The sequence below is a fragment of the Scophthalmus maximus genome, chromosome 16 (assembly GCF_022379125.1).
Source record: "Scophthalmus maximus strain ysfricsl-2021 chromosome 16, ASM2237912v1, whole genome shotgun sequence".
Lineage (NCBI taxonomy): Eukaryota > Metazoa > Chordata > Actinopteri > Pleuronectiformes > Scophthalmidae > Scophthalmus > Scophthalmus maximus.
The window spans coordinates 19323831-19339830 of NC_061530.1; the positions used below are offsets into that span (position 1 = coordinate 19323831).

At 41.3% G+C, this 16000-nt stretch overlaps 3 protein-coding genes across 10 annotated transcripts in view; 1 reads left to right on the top strand and 2 right to left on the bottom strand.

The window, feature by feature from the left end:
* Nucleotides 1-439: 439 nt before the first annotated feature.
* cbx1b (chromobox homolog 1b (HP1 beta homolog Drosophila)) lies at nucleotides 440-5072 on the bottom strand. 5 transcript variants are annotated; one of them, XM_035612422.2, is made up of 6 exons: nucleotides 4890-5072; nucleotides 3500-3584; nucleotides 2500-2662; nucleotides 2206-2359; nucleotides 1173-1267; nucleotides 440-1062 (listed from the first exon to the last, which is right to left on the bottom strand). In XM_035612422.2, exons 2-6 carry the CDS (start codon nucleotides 3549-3551, stop codon nucleotides 921-923), a joined length of 606 nt encoding a protein of 201 aa, XP_035468315.1. In that variant the 5' UTR covers nucleotides 3552-3584; nucleotides 4890-5072; the 3' UTR covers nucleotides 440-920. The 5 variants fall into 5 exon arrangements, with proteins under 5 accessions (XP_035468315.1, XP_035468317.1, XP_035468318.1 ...); XM_035612424.2 differs by having other exon boundaries at nucleotides 4906-5067; XM_035612425.2 differs by lacking the exon at nucleotides 3500-3584.
* A 634-nt stretch (nucleotides 5073-5706) lies between these two features.
* On the top strand, nucleotides 5707-15151 carry snx11 (sorting nexin 11). 3 transcript variants are annotated; one of them, XM_035612367.2, is made up of 9 exons: nucleotides 5707-5939; nucleotides 7020-7056; nucleotides 7367-7453; nucleotides 9723-9823; nucleotides 10382-10477; nucleotides 10602-10832; nucleotides 10944-12186; nucleotides 14206-14467; nucleotides 14672-15151. In XM_035612367.2, the coding sequence occupies exons 2-8, from the start codon at nucleotides 7036-7038 to the stop codon at nucleotides 14215-14217; spliced, it is 1791 nt and encodes a 596-aa protein (XP_035468260.2). In that variant the 5' UTR covers nucleotides 5707-5939; nucleotides 7020-7035; the 3' UTR covers nucleotides 14218-14467; nucleotides 14672-15151. The 3 variants fall into 3 exon arrangements, with proteins under 3 accessions (XP_035468260.2, XP_035468262.2, XP_035468261.2); XM_035612369.2 differs by having other exon boundaries at nucleotides 14209-14467; XM_035612368.2 differs by lacking the exon at nucleotides 5707-5939 and adding an exon at nucleotides 5986-6575.
* The window catches only part of skap1 (src kinase associated phosphoprotein 1), a 31763-nt gene continuing 29684 nt past the window's right edge, over nucleotides 13922-16000 (bottom strand). For both annotated transcript variants that reach the window (XM_035612393.2, XM_035612394.2), the window contains exons 14-15: nucleotides 14334-14436; nucleotides 13922-13997 (exon numbers count right to left, since the gene is read on the bottom strand). In XM_035612393.2, the coding sequence (XP_035468286.1) occupies nucleotides 14344-14436 (93 nt within the window). In that variant the 3' untranslated portion in view covers nucleotides 13922-13997; nucleotides 14334-14343. The remainder of the gene's footprint in view (nucleotides 13998-14333; nucleotides 14437-16000) is intronic.

The following is a 16000-nucleotide window of genomic DNA, read 5'->3' on the forward strand; positions in this document are numbered from 1 at the left end:
ATATGCTTTTAAAATGATCAATACAAATTTTACAAATATGTTTCCAATGCGTAAATGGATGTGCCTGCTTACTTTTTATGTAAAAAAAATAATTCTTAATTCAAGTTCTATATATTTGGTTGTGTTTGTTATTTATTTATTTATTTATTTATTTATGGTTAAACTGTAAAAATATACTATTATTTATTTGTCATAAGGATTTGATTTTGATATCTTCAGACGTCATGTAAAAAACAAAAAATATCTGCTGATAAATCAACAAAAAATATCTTGTTTCTCTATCAGTCGTGCTCTAAACAAGACTTCTGGTTTTTCTGATGTTTTAAAGGATCAAACGATTATTCGACAGAGAAAATACTTAGATAGATTAAAGTCTAACGAAAATACTCGACAGCTGTAACAGTCGTATTAAAAGTGACACCAGCTTGGGAACGGCAGATTAACAAAAAGTGGTTTATTTCAAAAAAGTGACAAGCAAGACGTAATGAAAAAAACCCCACTACAAAGATTACCAGTGAGCTCATGATTCACTGAGGAGATTCATAATCGTACACCAACAAACAAGTCGTACGGGAACTACCTAGTAAAGGAAATGGCACAATAAGGACATTTTTAAAAAAAACATCACCTCACTGATACGATGTCGGAGCACTGGACCTGAACGATGTGTTCAAGATGATGCTGAAACGGTCGGACGACTCTTAAAACCTCGAGCGGACACTGAGAAGTAACACTGTCTTAAGTGTAATGAGACGGGGCCGAAGCCCATTTAGATCTTATCCAGATTAAAGTAGAATCAAATGTGTGACACTACGCTGAGAAACAAATGAGTCCGGCTGCGTCTTGCTCTGTCCCCTCCCCACCAAACTCCCCGGTTTTGAAAGTACAATGATATTCTGTTTTGTTTCTTCGCCGCTGCGCTAGTTCTTCTCCTCCTTCTTCTCGTCCTCGGTGGGATACGAGTGCCAAGTGAGTCGCTCCTCGTAGAACGAGATGACCACCTGCGGACACTTCCCGTTGGCCTCCTTCGCCGGCACCAGGTCGGCCTCGTCCGAGTTTTTCCTGCGCGAGCAACATGGAACAATGAAGACGATTTAACCGACTTGTACATTTGGTACAATGACACGTTTCAGTACAGTTACTGTGCCGTGCATCGTCTTCTTCACACAAACCATTTCATGAGGAACATGAGTTCTCCTGTGGAATCTGTGGCACCGATGATCCTCTCTGGATCCAGACCTCGAGCGAAGCCCCTGAGCTTCTCCGTCTGAGCATCACAAGGCAAGAAAAATAACAACTCTGATCAATCAAAACTATTTTCATTATCTATGAATCTGTCGATTATTTTCTCGATTAATCGATTAGTTGTTTGGTCCATAAAATGCCGGTCGTGTTTCCTAAACCCCGAGGTGATGTTTTGTCCACACATCAAACATATTTAGTTTACTGTCACAGACGAGCAAAGAAACCAGAAAATATTCATATTTAAGACGCTGAAATCAGAGAAATTCTAACTTTTTTCCCCCATCAAAACCGAAGCGATTATCAAAATAGTTGGCGATTAATTTCTTAGTCGATTACTAATCTATTAACTGTTTCAGCTATATATTTATGTGTAGTTCTTTTTCTAAATGCTGCCTGGAAATTGTGAAAAAGTGAAAATCAGTTTGAGCTCAGTCAGTTTTGTGAAATATCATTTTAATGAAAGTTTTTCTTTGACATACGGCTAAAGCTGCAACTAATGATTATTTTTATCATCACAACTCCTTTTTTACTTTTTCATCGATTAATCATTTTGGCGATAAAATGCTGAAGATTATGAGAAATGCCTGTTTTAAATTTCCCACAACCCCAAAGTCAAATCTCTTCAAGAGTCTGTTTTAAGGGCTTGAAAACTCCGGAGTCGAGTAGACGCCAGGTGCAAAACGTGGCAAAAGTGACGTGTGTTTTTAAACCAACAAATGTTTTTGATGGACGTTGCCTTGTTTGCGGCAACTGGCAATACTCATATCGAGTCCATCATTAAATATTTATATAACTTAAAACTCTTTGTGTAAGTAGATGTCACCATTTGTTTAAAAGGAGCGCATTATTTTTATGTTTGAGGGCAGAAACGAACTTCAACCCTTAACTGTGCCAAAAAAATATCTATAAAACAAGCGTATATAAAAAAAACAACGACGACAACAAGGAATTGTGACTCACGTCGTCTTTCTTCTTCTTCGATTTACTTTCGTCTCCGTCCGCCTCTCCGGCCGCCTTCCTCTTCCCGTCGTGTGCCGTTTTTTGGGACTGCAGAAATTCCGCGATCAAATCTGGACAGTCCAAGTTATCGTCTGGCTCCCACGTGTTGTCTTCTCTGCAGATGATTTTTTTAAAATAATGTCACATTTAGACATTTAATTCATAACGCAGCCACCTGTTGAGCATGCTGGTGTTTCATTCTATTCTTTGTCGTGATAACGTGAACGTGAACTCTGATTCAGACGACGCACTCACTCGGAGAAGCCTTTCCACTTGAGGAGATACTCCACTCTCCCTTTCACCACCCGCCGGTTCAGGACCTTCTCTACCACGTACTCTTCCTCCTCCTCCTCCTCCTCGGCCACATCGTCCGGCTTCTTGTCCTTCTTCTCCGCCGGAATCATTTTGTTGCTCTCTCCTGGGGAACAAGCAGAAAGTTACTGATGTACACACACTTCTAAAGAAAAAAAGAGAATAAAAAATATGACTGCTGAGCCATGAAACTGAATTTATCTTATTGCCTGCAGGTGTTATAAGTAGAGTCCAACCGATATTGATTTTTTTAGTAGCCGATATTGATATTAGTGACAACAAGATTTTCGATACCGATACATCAGCCGATATATATTTATTTTTTGTCTGTCAAATATTCCAAAGATGTCGTTATCAAACCGAAATGTAACTGAGGCTTGATATTTTCATTTGACCATAATCTTTATCATAAATAACTATGAATAAAAAACAAATACAGCCAAATATATAGAACTTGAATTAAGAAAATAAACTTAATTTTTTTTAGGGTAATCAAATGCTTTTTTCTGCATCTATTCTGTACAATAAAAGATCGGTAAACAGAAGCGCAGATACCGATGTCGGTAAAAAGGCTAATATCTGTCGATATTATCGGCCGACCAATATGTCGGTCGGACTCTAAACATATCCAATAACATCTGCCGAAATGAGCCTTTCACCGACATATCGGTAACGGCCGATATTATTGGTCAACCGGTCGGTCGGTCGGGCTCTGGTGTTACGACTCGGTGGCAGCGTGTAGTATGTTCACATTAGTGTTGTGACGCTGTGTTTACACTGTCTGCTTCACAAACGAATGGACAACACTCCTTCATCCATTCCTTCACTCTTGACACACACACACACACACACACACACACACACACACACACACACACACAGCTTTACGCACAAGGATAAGTACAGAGAGATGAATGTTAGAGAGTAATGACGTATATAAAACCTTCTGTAACAGTGGGACCACCATCGTTAGGGGGCTCTGTAGTCAGGCTCATACTCAGCAGGTAGACCTGGGGACCAGTCGGTTCCTGGTCCACGTCAAGATCGGTAGAGAGGAGAAAACAGCATTGGAGACAACGGGATTCAGTGGACAATAGATACACGGGCGACAACGTGAGGCTACGCAGACGACCAGCAAGTCCACGCCTTTCATATTTGTGATATTCTATAACTTCAACCGCCCATTTATGTGTCTGCTAATTCTGTCTAGAGCTGGCACTGTTGTCATCATCGATTAGTCTTTTGAAAATCTGGGGAATTGCAGAGACGTTTTTGTGCAACTTACAGTCTAAAAAAATATTGATCTCAATGATATATAATAAAGATGCAACAGTTAATCGATTAATAATCGACTTAAAATAATCGCCAACTATTTTGATGATCGATTAATCATTCCAAGTAGTTTTTATGGTGAGAAAAAAGTCAAAATTATCATTACAGCTTCTTAAATGTGAATATTTTCTGATTTCTTTGCTCCTCTATGACAGTAAACTAAATATCTTTGGTTTGTGGACAAAACAAAATATCTTGGCGTTTGGGGAAATTTTCCACAATTTTTTGGACCTAACAACTAATCGATTAATCTGGAAAAGAAATTGGCAGATTGATCTTTAATGAAAATAATCGTAAAATTGCAGCCCTAAACAAAGAAAAGCAATAATTTTGCTTGAAAAAAATTGTCTAATTTGATCTCAGATATGGAAAAATAGCAAAAAAAAAGCCTAATTTACACATGTACCTTCTGACGTGGGGTAAAGCATATGATCTCTTATTTGTTGTTGTTGTTGTGACACGTGTCCGAGCTGGTGTGCGACATGACACTCACCTGATTTTAATAATTGATTATCGTGTACACTACACATGATAACTGCACGAGGTGGATCAGTGTCTATGTCACAACAACACAGATGTGACGGCTGCTGTGTTCATCGCCCTGCAGCATCACGTTGACTCGACGGTTAGTGAAGAAAATGCAGAGATCATATCGAACGTATTTCAAAAACTGGGAAGAAAAAACATAAGCATCCATCCTCGGATGAGGAGGATGGTTTCCATGCTAACGTGAGCTAGCCAATAAGAAGAAGGCACGACTTGGCCTCGGAGGAGCTCGCAGCTCGCTGCTGTGTCTCCTCCGTGTTGCTTTTCTCGTCAGAGAACCAGTGTAACACACTCTGATATGTCTTGTCGATTAAAGAGGATCATATTTAATGCGGAATATGAATTCATAAATGAGCGCTACTGTGATTTTCCTCCACCGCCGCCGCCGCGGAGCAACATGCACATCTGAGCTAGCTAACACAATCAACACGAGACAAGAAGAAACACACACTCACCTTCGTCGTGACTTACAGTTTAACGGGGTTTTTAATAAAAGTTCCACCCGAGACCAGATTCAAAAACAAAACACGACAGGATTTATTAATTTATTTCTTTTGGTCTCGTACAGTAACAGCGTCGCTGTTTGAGTTGAGGAACGTGCCGTGTCCGCCCCTTCGTCCGGAACCAGAGAAGAAGAAGACGGAGACGAAGAAGAACCGGGGGAGCCACGGAGTCGGTGCAGCTGCGCAGATCTACAGATCAGGTGGATGGACTCGCTATGTGGAACCGGAGCGGGCGACCCCGCGCGTGTGACGTGTAGATCTGTGAATGACACAGTTGGTAGCAAACAACGGAGTGGATCTATGGATCGGTGGATCGTTGGATCGATGGATCGGACTGACTGACAGATAAACAACTGATTCACTTTATTAATAATAATGTTTTTACACACTCTGAGTAAGTAACTGAGTATATTTACTCAAACCTGTAATAGTAAGAATATAAATATTACTAAAAATAATAATAATAATAATTATTATTATTATTATTATGGTATAATGATTGTTATGGTAACTGATTGTACTACTGCACTATTTCCATTATTAATATCCACTATTCATATTTATGTAAATTCTTTATAATATTATTATTCTCTATATTATTTGCAATGTGTAAATTTTTTACATTGGTTTGTGTATATATTGTACATATTTTGTGGGAAACGTGCTGCTGTTAATTCATTAATGAATTGATTAATTCAATCAAATCAGTTATTAATTTAATTCATTCCGATTTTTTTCCCTTCTAAACCACGCCCCGTCGCCTACGTCGACGCGCGCATTCCCGGAAGCCCATTAAAAACCCGCGACGTCGTGACGTCGCAGCGGCGCTTGTGACTTGCGAAATGGAGCCCGGAGCAGGTCCGGGACTCGAGCCACTGAGTCCGGGGAGGGAGGTTCCCTCGAACCAGAGACACGGACGTCGATGACGGACGGACCGGAGCAGCACCGACAGCAACCGACCTCACACCGCGACCGGAGCCGACACACACACACACCGTGAGAGTGAGTAGCTGTTGGCTAGCTGTTAGCCATTAGCTAACATCTCCTTTAGCCAGCTTGTTTACCAACTAACTCCATTTGATTTATTTATTTTAAAAGCTGCTCGGACAGCTTCACCGTCTAATCACTCTTGTCAACAGGAAGTTGTTTTGTGTAGCTTTCACTTTGTTTGTACAATATGAATGAATGTTCCTCCACATGTGGTTGGTGAAATGTTGCTCGTGGTTGTTGACTTGTGTTCTGAGATGGATCGAGACAAACTCCCATCACACCAACGACATCTGCTTCATTTTAATGAGGAGTAAATAGTTTCCACCATGGACGGATCATGAAACAATGTGAGGACCTGGGGCAGTGAAAATAAAAGCCCCCCACCCCCCCAGCCATCACGACCACGCCCCCTCTTCGCAGGAAGTCCAGTGTGAAAGAGAAGTCCTGTACACGATGTGACCGTGTCATTTTTGGACTTAGCGGTTATTATTTTTCCTCAGTCATCTCTCGACGGCCATTGTTCGTCTCATCGTGCTCATTTGCACATTAACGTTGTCGTGGTTTTTTTCTTTCTTGTCTCCTTTGGGGTCGTTGTTCTTATTGACCCTCCAACAGGAAGTGTCTCCGACCGGTGTCCCGTTGGCCCAGGTATTGATCTGTCCACGATCCGCCAGGGGCTCGAGGGCGGGAAGAAACTTATGTCCAGTTCAGTCTGCTACAGTAATCTCTGCTACATGACATCATCCATAGAATATCTTTTGACGGGGGAAGATTGTGAGACCAGGAAAAAAAGATATCGCTTCGGACATTTTATCATATTAGGGAGTCTTCTTTGGTATTGGTACCAAATATTTCACGCAGTGGCATCCTTTATTGTTTAAAGAAAAGGCTCATGAAGAAACCCGGTAAGTGACGCTTCTTCTTTGGAAGAGTCTGAATACGTTGCTCATGTCGGTTGAAGGGAATTGCCTGTCAGGGCTCCCCGGTGGATTTTAGCTGACCAGCTTCTGTTTCAGGGGATGAGTCATCGACTCATGTCATGACAACGGCTGAACCAGTTTGTTGAATTGTCTTTTTTTCTGTCTCTTGCAGTGCGGCACTCAGTAGGATGAACAGGAATCAGGAAGATGTGAGTAACTTTCTTCCTCATTCTCTTTTTCTTCATCAAATCTTCCAGTGAAACCTAAAAGGGAATTTTCTACAACACTAAACCCCGTTTTTCTAATAAAGTTCCTCTCTTGATAAATGCCAAAGAATAACAACACCTCCGCTGATGTTTAAAAGCACTTCAAGGAACTTAAAAAATGTGTGTAAAAGACACAGTAATGTAGATCTTATTCCGTTATTTCAACCACGATTACAGTCACAAACACCAAAGCAGTTTTATTATTTTATTTAGTTCAACGAAATGAAAGTGTGACTCTGTTTCCGTCCCTCAGGAGTTTGTTGCCGTGCGGGTCCAAGATCCCCGCATTCAGAACGAGGGCTCGTGGAATTCATACGTGGATTTTAAAATATTCCTTCATGTGAGTATTGACACAAAGCTACATTATGGTACCAAAGTCATTTGTTCTGGAGCTAAAAGTCATTAGACAGAAATGTTAGACTTTTCTCCTTGTTGCTTCTCAAATGTGAAGATTTGCTGATTTCGTCGTTGTATTTTAATGAGAGTTGCTTTATTTTTTGTTAGAGGGAGTTTTCTGTCAGTAACTATTACCAGTAGGTGTTTTTTTTTCCACTACTGAACAAATGTAAAAATAATTTTCTTAGTCATACACAAAAACAGGTCAAATGTAAAAGCAGCAGTAAATAACCTGGAGCGTCAGATTCCATACGCTTGATAAGCACCTCGTGACCCCTTTTGACCCGAGTCTTAGGGAAAACCACTTAGTTTGCAGCCGACGGATTCTTTACATTTCGTGTGGACGGGAGTTGTTATCGTGTCTCGGCGCTGCTCGGTCGTGTTGTGCTGAGGATTGCTGCGTCAGCAGTGAGGCTCTGTGGCCCGGACGGATGTTGACTCATGAAACTGGCAACAGATCGTGAGACATCATCACATGATCTCACACCGTTTGTCCTGTGGTTCGTTTGTTATATCTTTGCACGAATATAAACGTGAGCAGAATCACGGAAAAGTCCAAACAAGTTGCTCCTCTTGTTATTTCAGATAACTTCACAAACACCTTCAAGAAAAATACTTCCGCAACTACAAAAATTATACAAGACGATACTAGTTCACTGAGGAACCTTTAAAGCTTTAGAAAGTATTGAATTTAATTTACAAATATTTTTTTTTATACAATTTAAAAAAAATTGTAATAAAAACCTGGCTGTAAAATCCCCACTTGTATTGTTCCAGAATTATAAATGAATCTGTTAATTTAGCCATCCAATCACCCAACCATCTTTTTTCATATATTTTTATCATAACATTGGGATTACTTGGGAGGGAAAATGTGAAAAAATTGAAAATAAATAAATAAATTTGGTATTTTATTATTGACCTAATAATTCCTACTGGTTTATATATATATATCTTTTCCCACTTTGGACAGTACGATTTTGGACAGTACGTTTTTTTCTGTTATTGATATATTGCATGTTAATATTTATAAATGTCAAAAAAATCATCGTTAAAGATGTTGTAATTTGCCGCAGCGCAATCTGACATCTCCACGTCTTGTTTTATCAGACCAACGGTCAAAAATCAAACGATATTAAGTTTATTTTCATGTGAAAAAGGAAAAAATTAATAAAAATTGTCACTCTTTGAGAAGCAGGAATCAGGAAATGTCTGAGGTTTCTGTAAAAAAAATGTTTTTACTACTACGGATTTATTTTCAGTTTGTCAACTGATCAAATAATAAAAACTAGTAGCTGCAGCTATAATATTATGTCTGAATAATGGCATCCTATACGGTGGAGGTAGTTCTATATTATATAATATATATTATTATTTATTTTGACTTGCTTACCAATTTTGTTTATTGCGGCTTCGAGTGAGTGACTCGATCGAGACGAGAGCTGGTGCTTCCCGGGGAACTTCTAATCTCATGGAATTTGTCCGTCTGCTTTACTGAACCAGAGCAGCTCTGCACTGTAACTGATTGCGTTCTGTCTGAAGGCGCCTTGTTACGCAAACACCAGCGGACTTTGGACACACGTCCCTGGAACCCGGCGGCATGTGACGACACGTTCGTTCCACCGTTAGCAGCTGCAGCACGAGTCATCCCAGTCGCATTAGTCACAAAAACACGAGAAGTAATTGTTACGTCATTGCAGTAAATTGTGAAAAATTACGTTGGTGTTAAATCATACTTTTCTTATTATGATGTTACTAAATGTGTTATTCTGCCTTTAAATAATTTACAACTTCCATACAACTCAGTTGTTCCTACCACGGATTCAAAATTACGACGACATTAAAAATTCAGTATAAATTCAGCTACTGTCGAGTCATATTTTAAATTATTTCAAAACTAGTATTTTATTTTGGTGGTATTACTTACAAGACGGGGAAACTCCACAGAGACACAGGACGGTGTGTGTGTGTGTGTGTGTGTGTGTGTGTGTGTGTGTGTGTGTGTGTGTGTGTGTGTGTGTGTGTGTGTGTGTGTGTGTGTGTGTGTGTGTGTGTGTGTGTGTGTGTGTGTGTGTGTGTGTGTGTGTGTGTGTGTGTGTGTGTGTGTGTGTGTGTGTGTGTGTGTGTGTGTGTCAGGATTGTTATACTGCCTCACACCTTTGACTCCGTGTGATCATGTGTTTGTTCTTTTGTTTGTTTGTTTCATTCCACAGACCAACAGTAAAGCCTTCACTGCCAAGACGTCCTGCGTGCGGCGGCGCTACAGTGAGTTCTCCTGGCTCAGGAAGAAGATGCAGAAGAACACTGGTCTGGTGTAAGTAGCTGTGAGCAGATTGTCCTCCTCCTGTTTTCTGTTTCTTTCCCCAGAGAAGATGTTAAGAGAGCTTTTCATCCCAGGACGGGGGCTCTGGAGCTGTTTGAAAACAAATTAAAAACCTCAGCTCAGCCCCAAACTGCAGACAGACGTAGATAGAGACGAACATAGCGGAGCATTTAAGCTTAAGAGCCAGATATCCCCCCCCCCCGACACTGTTGCTCAGTGTCGGCTGCTTTTCTTAACACATTGGTCAGATCAACTTTATAAATGTTAAAAATGTGTTTACAGCTTGTTGCGCTGCCATAAACATCGATACTGCTCGATGATTTATTTAGAAGACAGTAAAACCTTTGTGCCGGAGCAGTTTTCCTCTAAGTCGCTCTTTTGTTCCTGACTGTGGTCGAAAAAAAGAAAAGAAAATGTTGAGGGAAGATTTGGCCGCATATTAACATTTGAAAGTTTTCATAAATAACTGTGTGATTTATTGAAGTAGATTAGCTTTTGTGTACAGACATGTTGAATGGAGACTCTGTGTGCTTGTTGTCCTCCGTCCAGGCCGGTGCCAGAGCTTCCAGGAAAATCCTTCTTCTCCTTCAGCAATGAGGACTTTCTGGAGAGGAGAAGAAAAGGACTTCAGGCGTTCTTGGACAAGTTAGTTCTTCGTCTTAGTCTTCTAAAATAAAATAAAAAAAGCTCAGTATTTAATATGCTGTAAAAATGTCCAGACACAACTATATGTCAGATATTCATAGTCATCCTTCCTTTGTCCCGACAGCGTGGTGCACATGACGGTGTGCCTGTCCGACAGCCAGCTGCACCTCTTCCTGCAGACCCAGCTGCCGGTCGGTCACATCCAGGACTGCGTCCAGGGCCACACGCCCTACTCGGTGACCGACGCCATCCTCACGTATGCCTCGTCCAACTGGGGCCTTGCTCAGGCTCAGACGCCGGAGGACGATTCCATCAAGGAGCCCAGTTTGACCGTTTCGTACGAGTCCATGGAGAGGTCAGTTCCTGACGTACAGCTACTTTAGCTATGATGCATCGTCCCTTCACCTTTTTAATTTAGCTTTGTTTGAGTTGATTTTGTTTTTTGTTTCTCCTTCTTTCTGCACAGCCCAGCACCTCATCAACCGAGCCTCCAGACGACAGAGACTTTCAGCCCCGAGCTTCTCTCGTGCGGAGACTCCGACCCTCTGGCAAGTTTAATGGAGCTCCGAGAAAAGAACAAGGCAGAGGACAAATCCTCAATAAACATCACACAGGAGAACAACCGCCTGGAGGCTGTCGTCGAGTGCGACCGCGACCCCACGGAGGCCACCTTTTTCCTGGGCGACGGCCAGGACGAGCACGAAGGCCTCGGCCTCGCTGGAGATACCCAGCAGAGGAGCTGTCAGATACAGACACCGGTGGAGGTGCACTCGCCCATGGAGACTGGCTTTCAGGAGGGCAGCGAGTTTGAGGGGGAGTGTACGGAAAGAGAGGAAGAGGAAGGTGTTGTGACTTCAGATACAGAAGAAAATGTCGTGCAACATTCAGAAATGGAGGAAACGGCCGTTCAACTGGAGAGTCCTGCGGAGGAGGATGTAGACGAGGTCGCCTGCGAGCCAGAAAAATGTATAAATTCTTTAGTGATTTTAGATTTTAAGGACAATGACTCTGAGGAACAGGTCACGGAAATAAATGCCAGATCCCAGGAGGAAGTTCCGGAAGTCGTTTGCCCGGAGAAGCAGGTTCTAGTAAACCACATCGTCTCGGAGGTCGCACACACCGAGGGTACAGTGTCAGACGTCAGCTGTGCGGAGGAGTCGAAGAAGTCGGATGACAATCAAAGTGGTGAATCTGGAAGCGAAGAGGAGACGACGCCTCGGTCAGAAACTGACGACGTGAGCAGCGACGCCTTTCAACAAATGGACCAAAAGCGAGTTGAAGAAGAGGCGGACGTGGTCGTGTGCAAAGACGAGAGCAACGAGGACAGCGCCTCGCTGCCGTCGTCCAACGAGAGCATCGTCCAGGTGAGCGACGAGGACAGCGTCTGCGACGAGATGGAGGAGTCGACCCGGGCGGCGAACGGCTTCATGAAAACGCCTCCTGAGGACGTTTGGTCGGAGGTGGAGGCGTCCGGCAGGAACATTCTGGACTTGCAGATGAACGGACGCCCCGTGGACGACGACGACGACCACCTGCAGTACCTGACTTCTCTGGACCTGAACTCGACCATCGCCGGTACAGACTTGTCTGGAAGTGGAGACTTCAGCGTCATAGAGACCGTGTCCGGAGTCGGCGACGGTAAATGTGCGGAGGAGGAAGCGCCGTCCTCGCCGAGTCCGGACGCCTCCGAGGAGACTCGCGAGGTGCAGGTGCGTTAGTTATAAACACCCTCAGGTAAACGAGGCAGGCGGCAGGAGGCGTGGTCCGTTAAAGAGAGTTCCCACTCGACCTGGTCCGTTAGTCTCCAACGAGGACGGAGACACACTATTATTTAAGATACCAGTCGTACAACTTGTTTTTAAAATAGCTTCTATCCAATTTTTTAAATCTTCATTTACATCCAGGCACCGTTTTTCTCCTCATCAAAATAAAATAAATATAATATACCTGATCATATTCACAGAAAGAAAGGTTTTTATTTTTTTGGTGCTGAGATCCATTAATAAAAGAAAGGAAGAAAAAAAAATTATTTTAGCCCAACAAAGCACAAATAAATATTTGGTTTTGTGTTCAACTTTTTTTTTCATGACCAAGAGTTTTAGTAGTTCTAAACTAAAATATTACATTCACTTCAAAACGACTGGGTATCAGACATTTATAATAATAATTGTTCTCATAATTTTATATAATATTTTCATTTCTTTCACTGGAAGGAGAATTCACCTGCACAGCGACACCACAGTGGTTTACACTCACTCAGCTTCATCTGTGAACAGTAATTTATTGTTTTGATGGAAATATATATACGCACATTTATTTTTACAACACGACTCTGCTGCTTTCGAACTAACCACAGTTGAACTGATCAGCAGAACTCGTTTTTAAAATAAATGTTATATTAACAGTTTGGACCTTTGACTCGGTTCCCACAAACTTCTGCTGATTGTGATTCATTTGTTTTGTTTTTATAAAAGGGACTCACAGATTATTGTATCGGCTCACCTAGAAATAAATCTTTACACATATTTGTTTTTTGTGGCAAAAGCTAGAAATATTGACTGTCGTTCAACTGTTTGTTTCAGTCATGAATCTGTTCAGTAAATCCTAAACTGTCACTGGATTTACTGTTGTTGTAGTTTCCTCTCCACTGTACGTGAGAACTTGACATTAATTTTTTTGCAAACTTGGGTTGCTTTTAAAAACATGGTTCTTACGGGAGAATGACTCCAACCTGACTGACGTGTCCTGTCAACATACAAACTATTAATTAACTTTATGCAAATTATTTTTGTCTTTATTCTTTGTCACATGTCACTTTTACTTTTTTATTTCCACGTTCGATGGTTTTAAACATCAGACGGAGGCGCAACACTGACCCCTAGTGGGTGGATATGGAACCATGAGTTTATAAACTGAATAAAGAAAAAACCTGCAGGAAATGTTTTTGAGATTTCTCTTGTACTCCAGATTTTATGTAGTTGAAAATATTTAAAAACTGTATATTACATCGTGTATATAAGATTATGTATTCAAGTGATGACAAAAAACTTCTAGACAAAGGAAATATTTCAAAATTCATCAACAATTTTCATATTAATCTAAAACCAGTTAATCGTTTTTTTTTCCTTTTATTTATTTTAATTTTCCATATTATTACAGAAAAAAGTGGAATATGCTGATTAATTTAAATGGTCCAAAAGCCAAATGTATTTAAAATGTATATTCATGTTACACCTCAAACTAGCGAAGCTGCAACCAGAGACTGTTTCAGCTTTTATCTTCAGAAACGTAATTTAGCAATTATTAAAATTGTTGTCTTAACTTTCTGTCCATAACTGTACTGATGGCTCCATCTCTCAATGGACAGAGTAGGGCGGAGTCTTAATAACAAACGTTATATATAGTGGACAAAAAGAAGTAATAAATGCAGCAGATGAACATGAAGTCATTTACACTTTTATGAGGGAGAATCATTTTGGAATTACACCATTGGGCCTGTGTGGGTTTGTTGGCAGCAGCTCTGTAGAAGAAGAAAAGAAAACACACGTACTATCAGAGAAACATTCATCAATAATTCAGTTTTCATTTTAAGCTGATCCTCTCCGACCGTACGAGGGAATCATTTTCCTAAACACGACGTCTGTCGTGGTAATCGTGCTTTTGTTGCACACATCTGTCGTCGCCCGTCGGCCATCACGCTGCTTTAACGCAGTTCTTCTTCCCGCCAGCAGATGCCATAAACGGCAGGTCAACGACCGAATGGGCCTCGACGGGCGAGTGGACGAGCACCGGGGGAACTGTTCCTGTGTGACGGGCCCATAGTGCTGATGATGAGAGAGAGCGTGAGCCTCAGTACCTGTCGCAGCTCACAGGATGTACGCCGGGTGCAGGAAGTCCTTGGGGACGATGCCCACGGCGCCGCTCAGCTCGCCGACCCACCAGCCGTGGATGTTGTACTCCTGCGGCCCGAAATGAACAGAATAAAGAACGGTGAGTCCACCACGAGTCCGGGGGGAAAACAAAAAACACAGATCTCACATTTTAATTTTTTTCTACTGGTAAGTTTGGTCTCGTGATATTAACACAAGAAGAGCTGTTCGAATGATTTGAGCCGCAGTTATATTTGCCCCCCGTCGCTTTTTTAAGAGGCTGCTTGAATCATAAAATTAGAAATGCTCTTTTTTAATTTTACAGAAAAGTCAAGATCCCAAACAGGAAACGGCCACGTGTGGTTTTCTACGAGGCGTCGGGGAGCGTTGACCTGGAGGAGCGTTCATTCACAAACTGTGGAGGACGGAGAACGACACCATCGAGACGACGAGCGTCTGAAATAAAACTGATGTTTAGTCACGGATGAAAAGTCACGACTGGTTTTCAACAGACTAATTATAACAAATCAACATGTTTGGACTGTGATTAAAAGAAACACAGACAATTCAGACAAAGTCTGAAATCATAAAACATGACAGGGAAACAGAATCTTGAGCTGAGACAATTTGATCTTCTCCATAACTAATAATAAATATCTTCAGGGTGTTTTGACAGCAGGTGAAACACAATCAGCAGTTTTAGGGGGTTTTTTTGCAGCGTCTAATGAGCATTTTTCATAGACCAAATGATTGAGGGTTTATAGTTTCTAAAGTTTCAATTGACAATAAAGATAAAATAAATGTGCTTCTTCTCGTCAGTGAAACAATCACTCGACTTTTAGTAAATTGGAGGAACAGCTTGTCTATCCTACAAGAGGATTCTGAAAATATAATATTTAACACTTATTTTAAAGCCAAAATTTAGCCTCGTACTAGAGTTCCTCTTTTTTATGTAAGTTTTTAAATTGTAAATGAACGACATCAAACTGTGGAGGGAGGGAGAGATTTTACATTGCGTTTTCATTCATTAAAAGAAACAAAGTTTTAAACTGCTCATACACAATTATTTGGTTACTCAGTTTAATATTCAGTTAAATAATATTTTTGAAAGTGAAAATATAAGCCAGGGGCTTTGTTAGAACGAAAGACTCCTTCAGTCATTCTTACATCTGTGATCTCTAAGTGCTTTGAACCACACGATCATCTGATCACAGTAGTTGAGCTCCGATTAGATCTGTGCTCGATCAATATTTGGCCCGAGACCAGGGGGCAGGACGGGGCACCAGCCGGCCGTCTACCCCCCCCCCCCCCCCCCCCCTGTCCTGATGGAGCGGCCGCTCATCTCTCCTCTCGTCTCCGGCAGATTGAGAATGGCTGCATGAACAATTCCGTTTTTTTTTTTCCTTCTATAATTTAGAACCGAGGAGAAGATGAAAAGCTCAACGACACACGTGCTCCACGTCTGTGCAGAAACATGTGCATAAAAAGTTTTTACGTCTCATCAGATTTGAGTCAGACTTTCACTTCTTGCTTTTAGGGCTGCGACCAACAATTATTAAGATTATTTTCTTCACCGATTAATCTGCCGATAATTTCCTGGATTAATTGATTAGTTGTCAGAAAATAATGAAAAATGTGGATCCTGTTTCCAAAA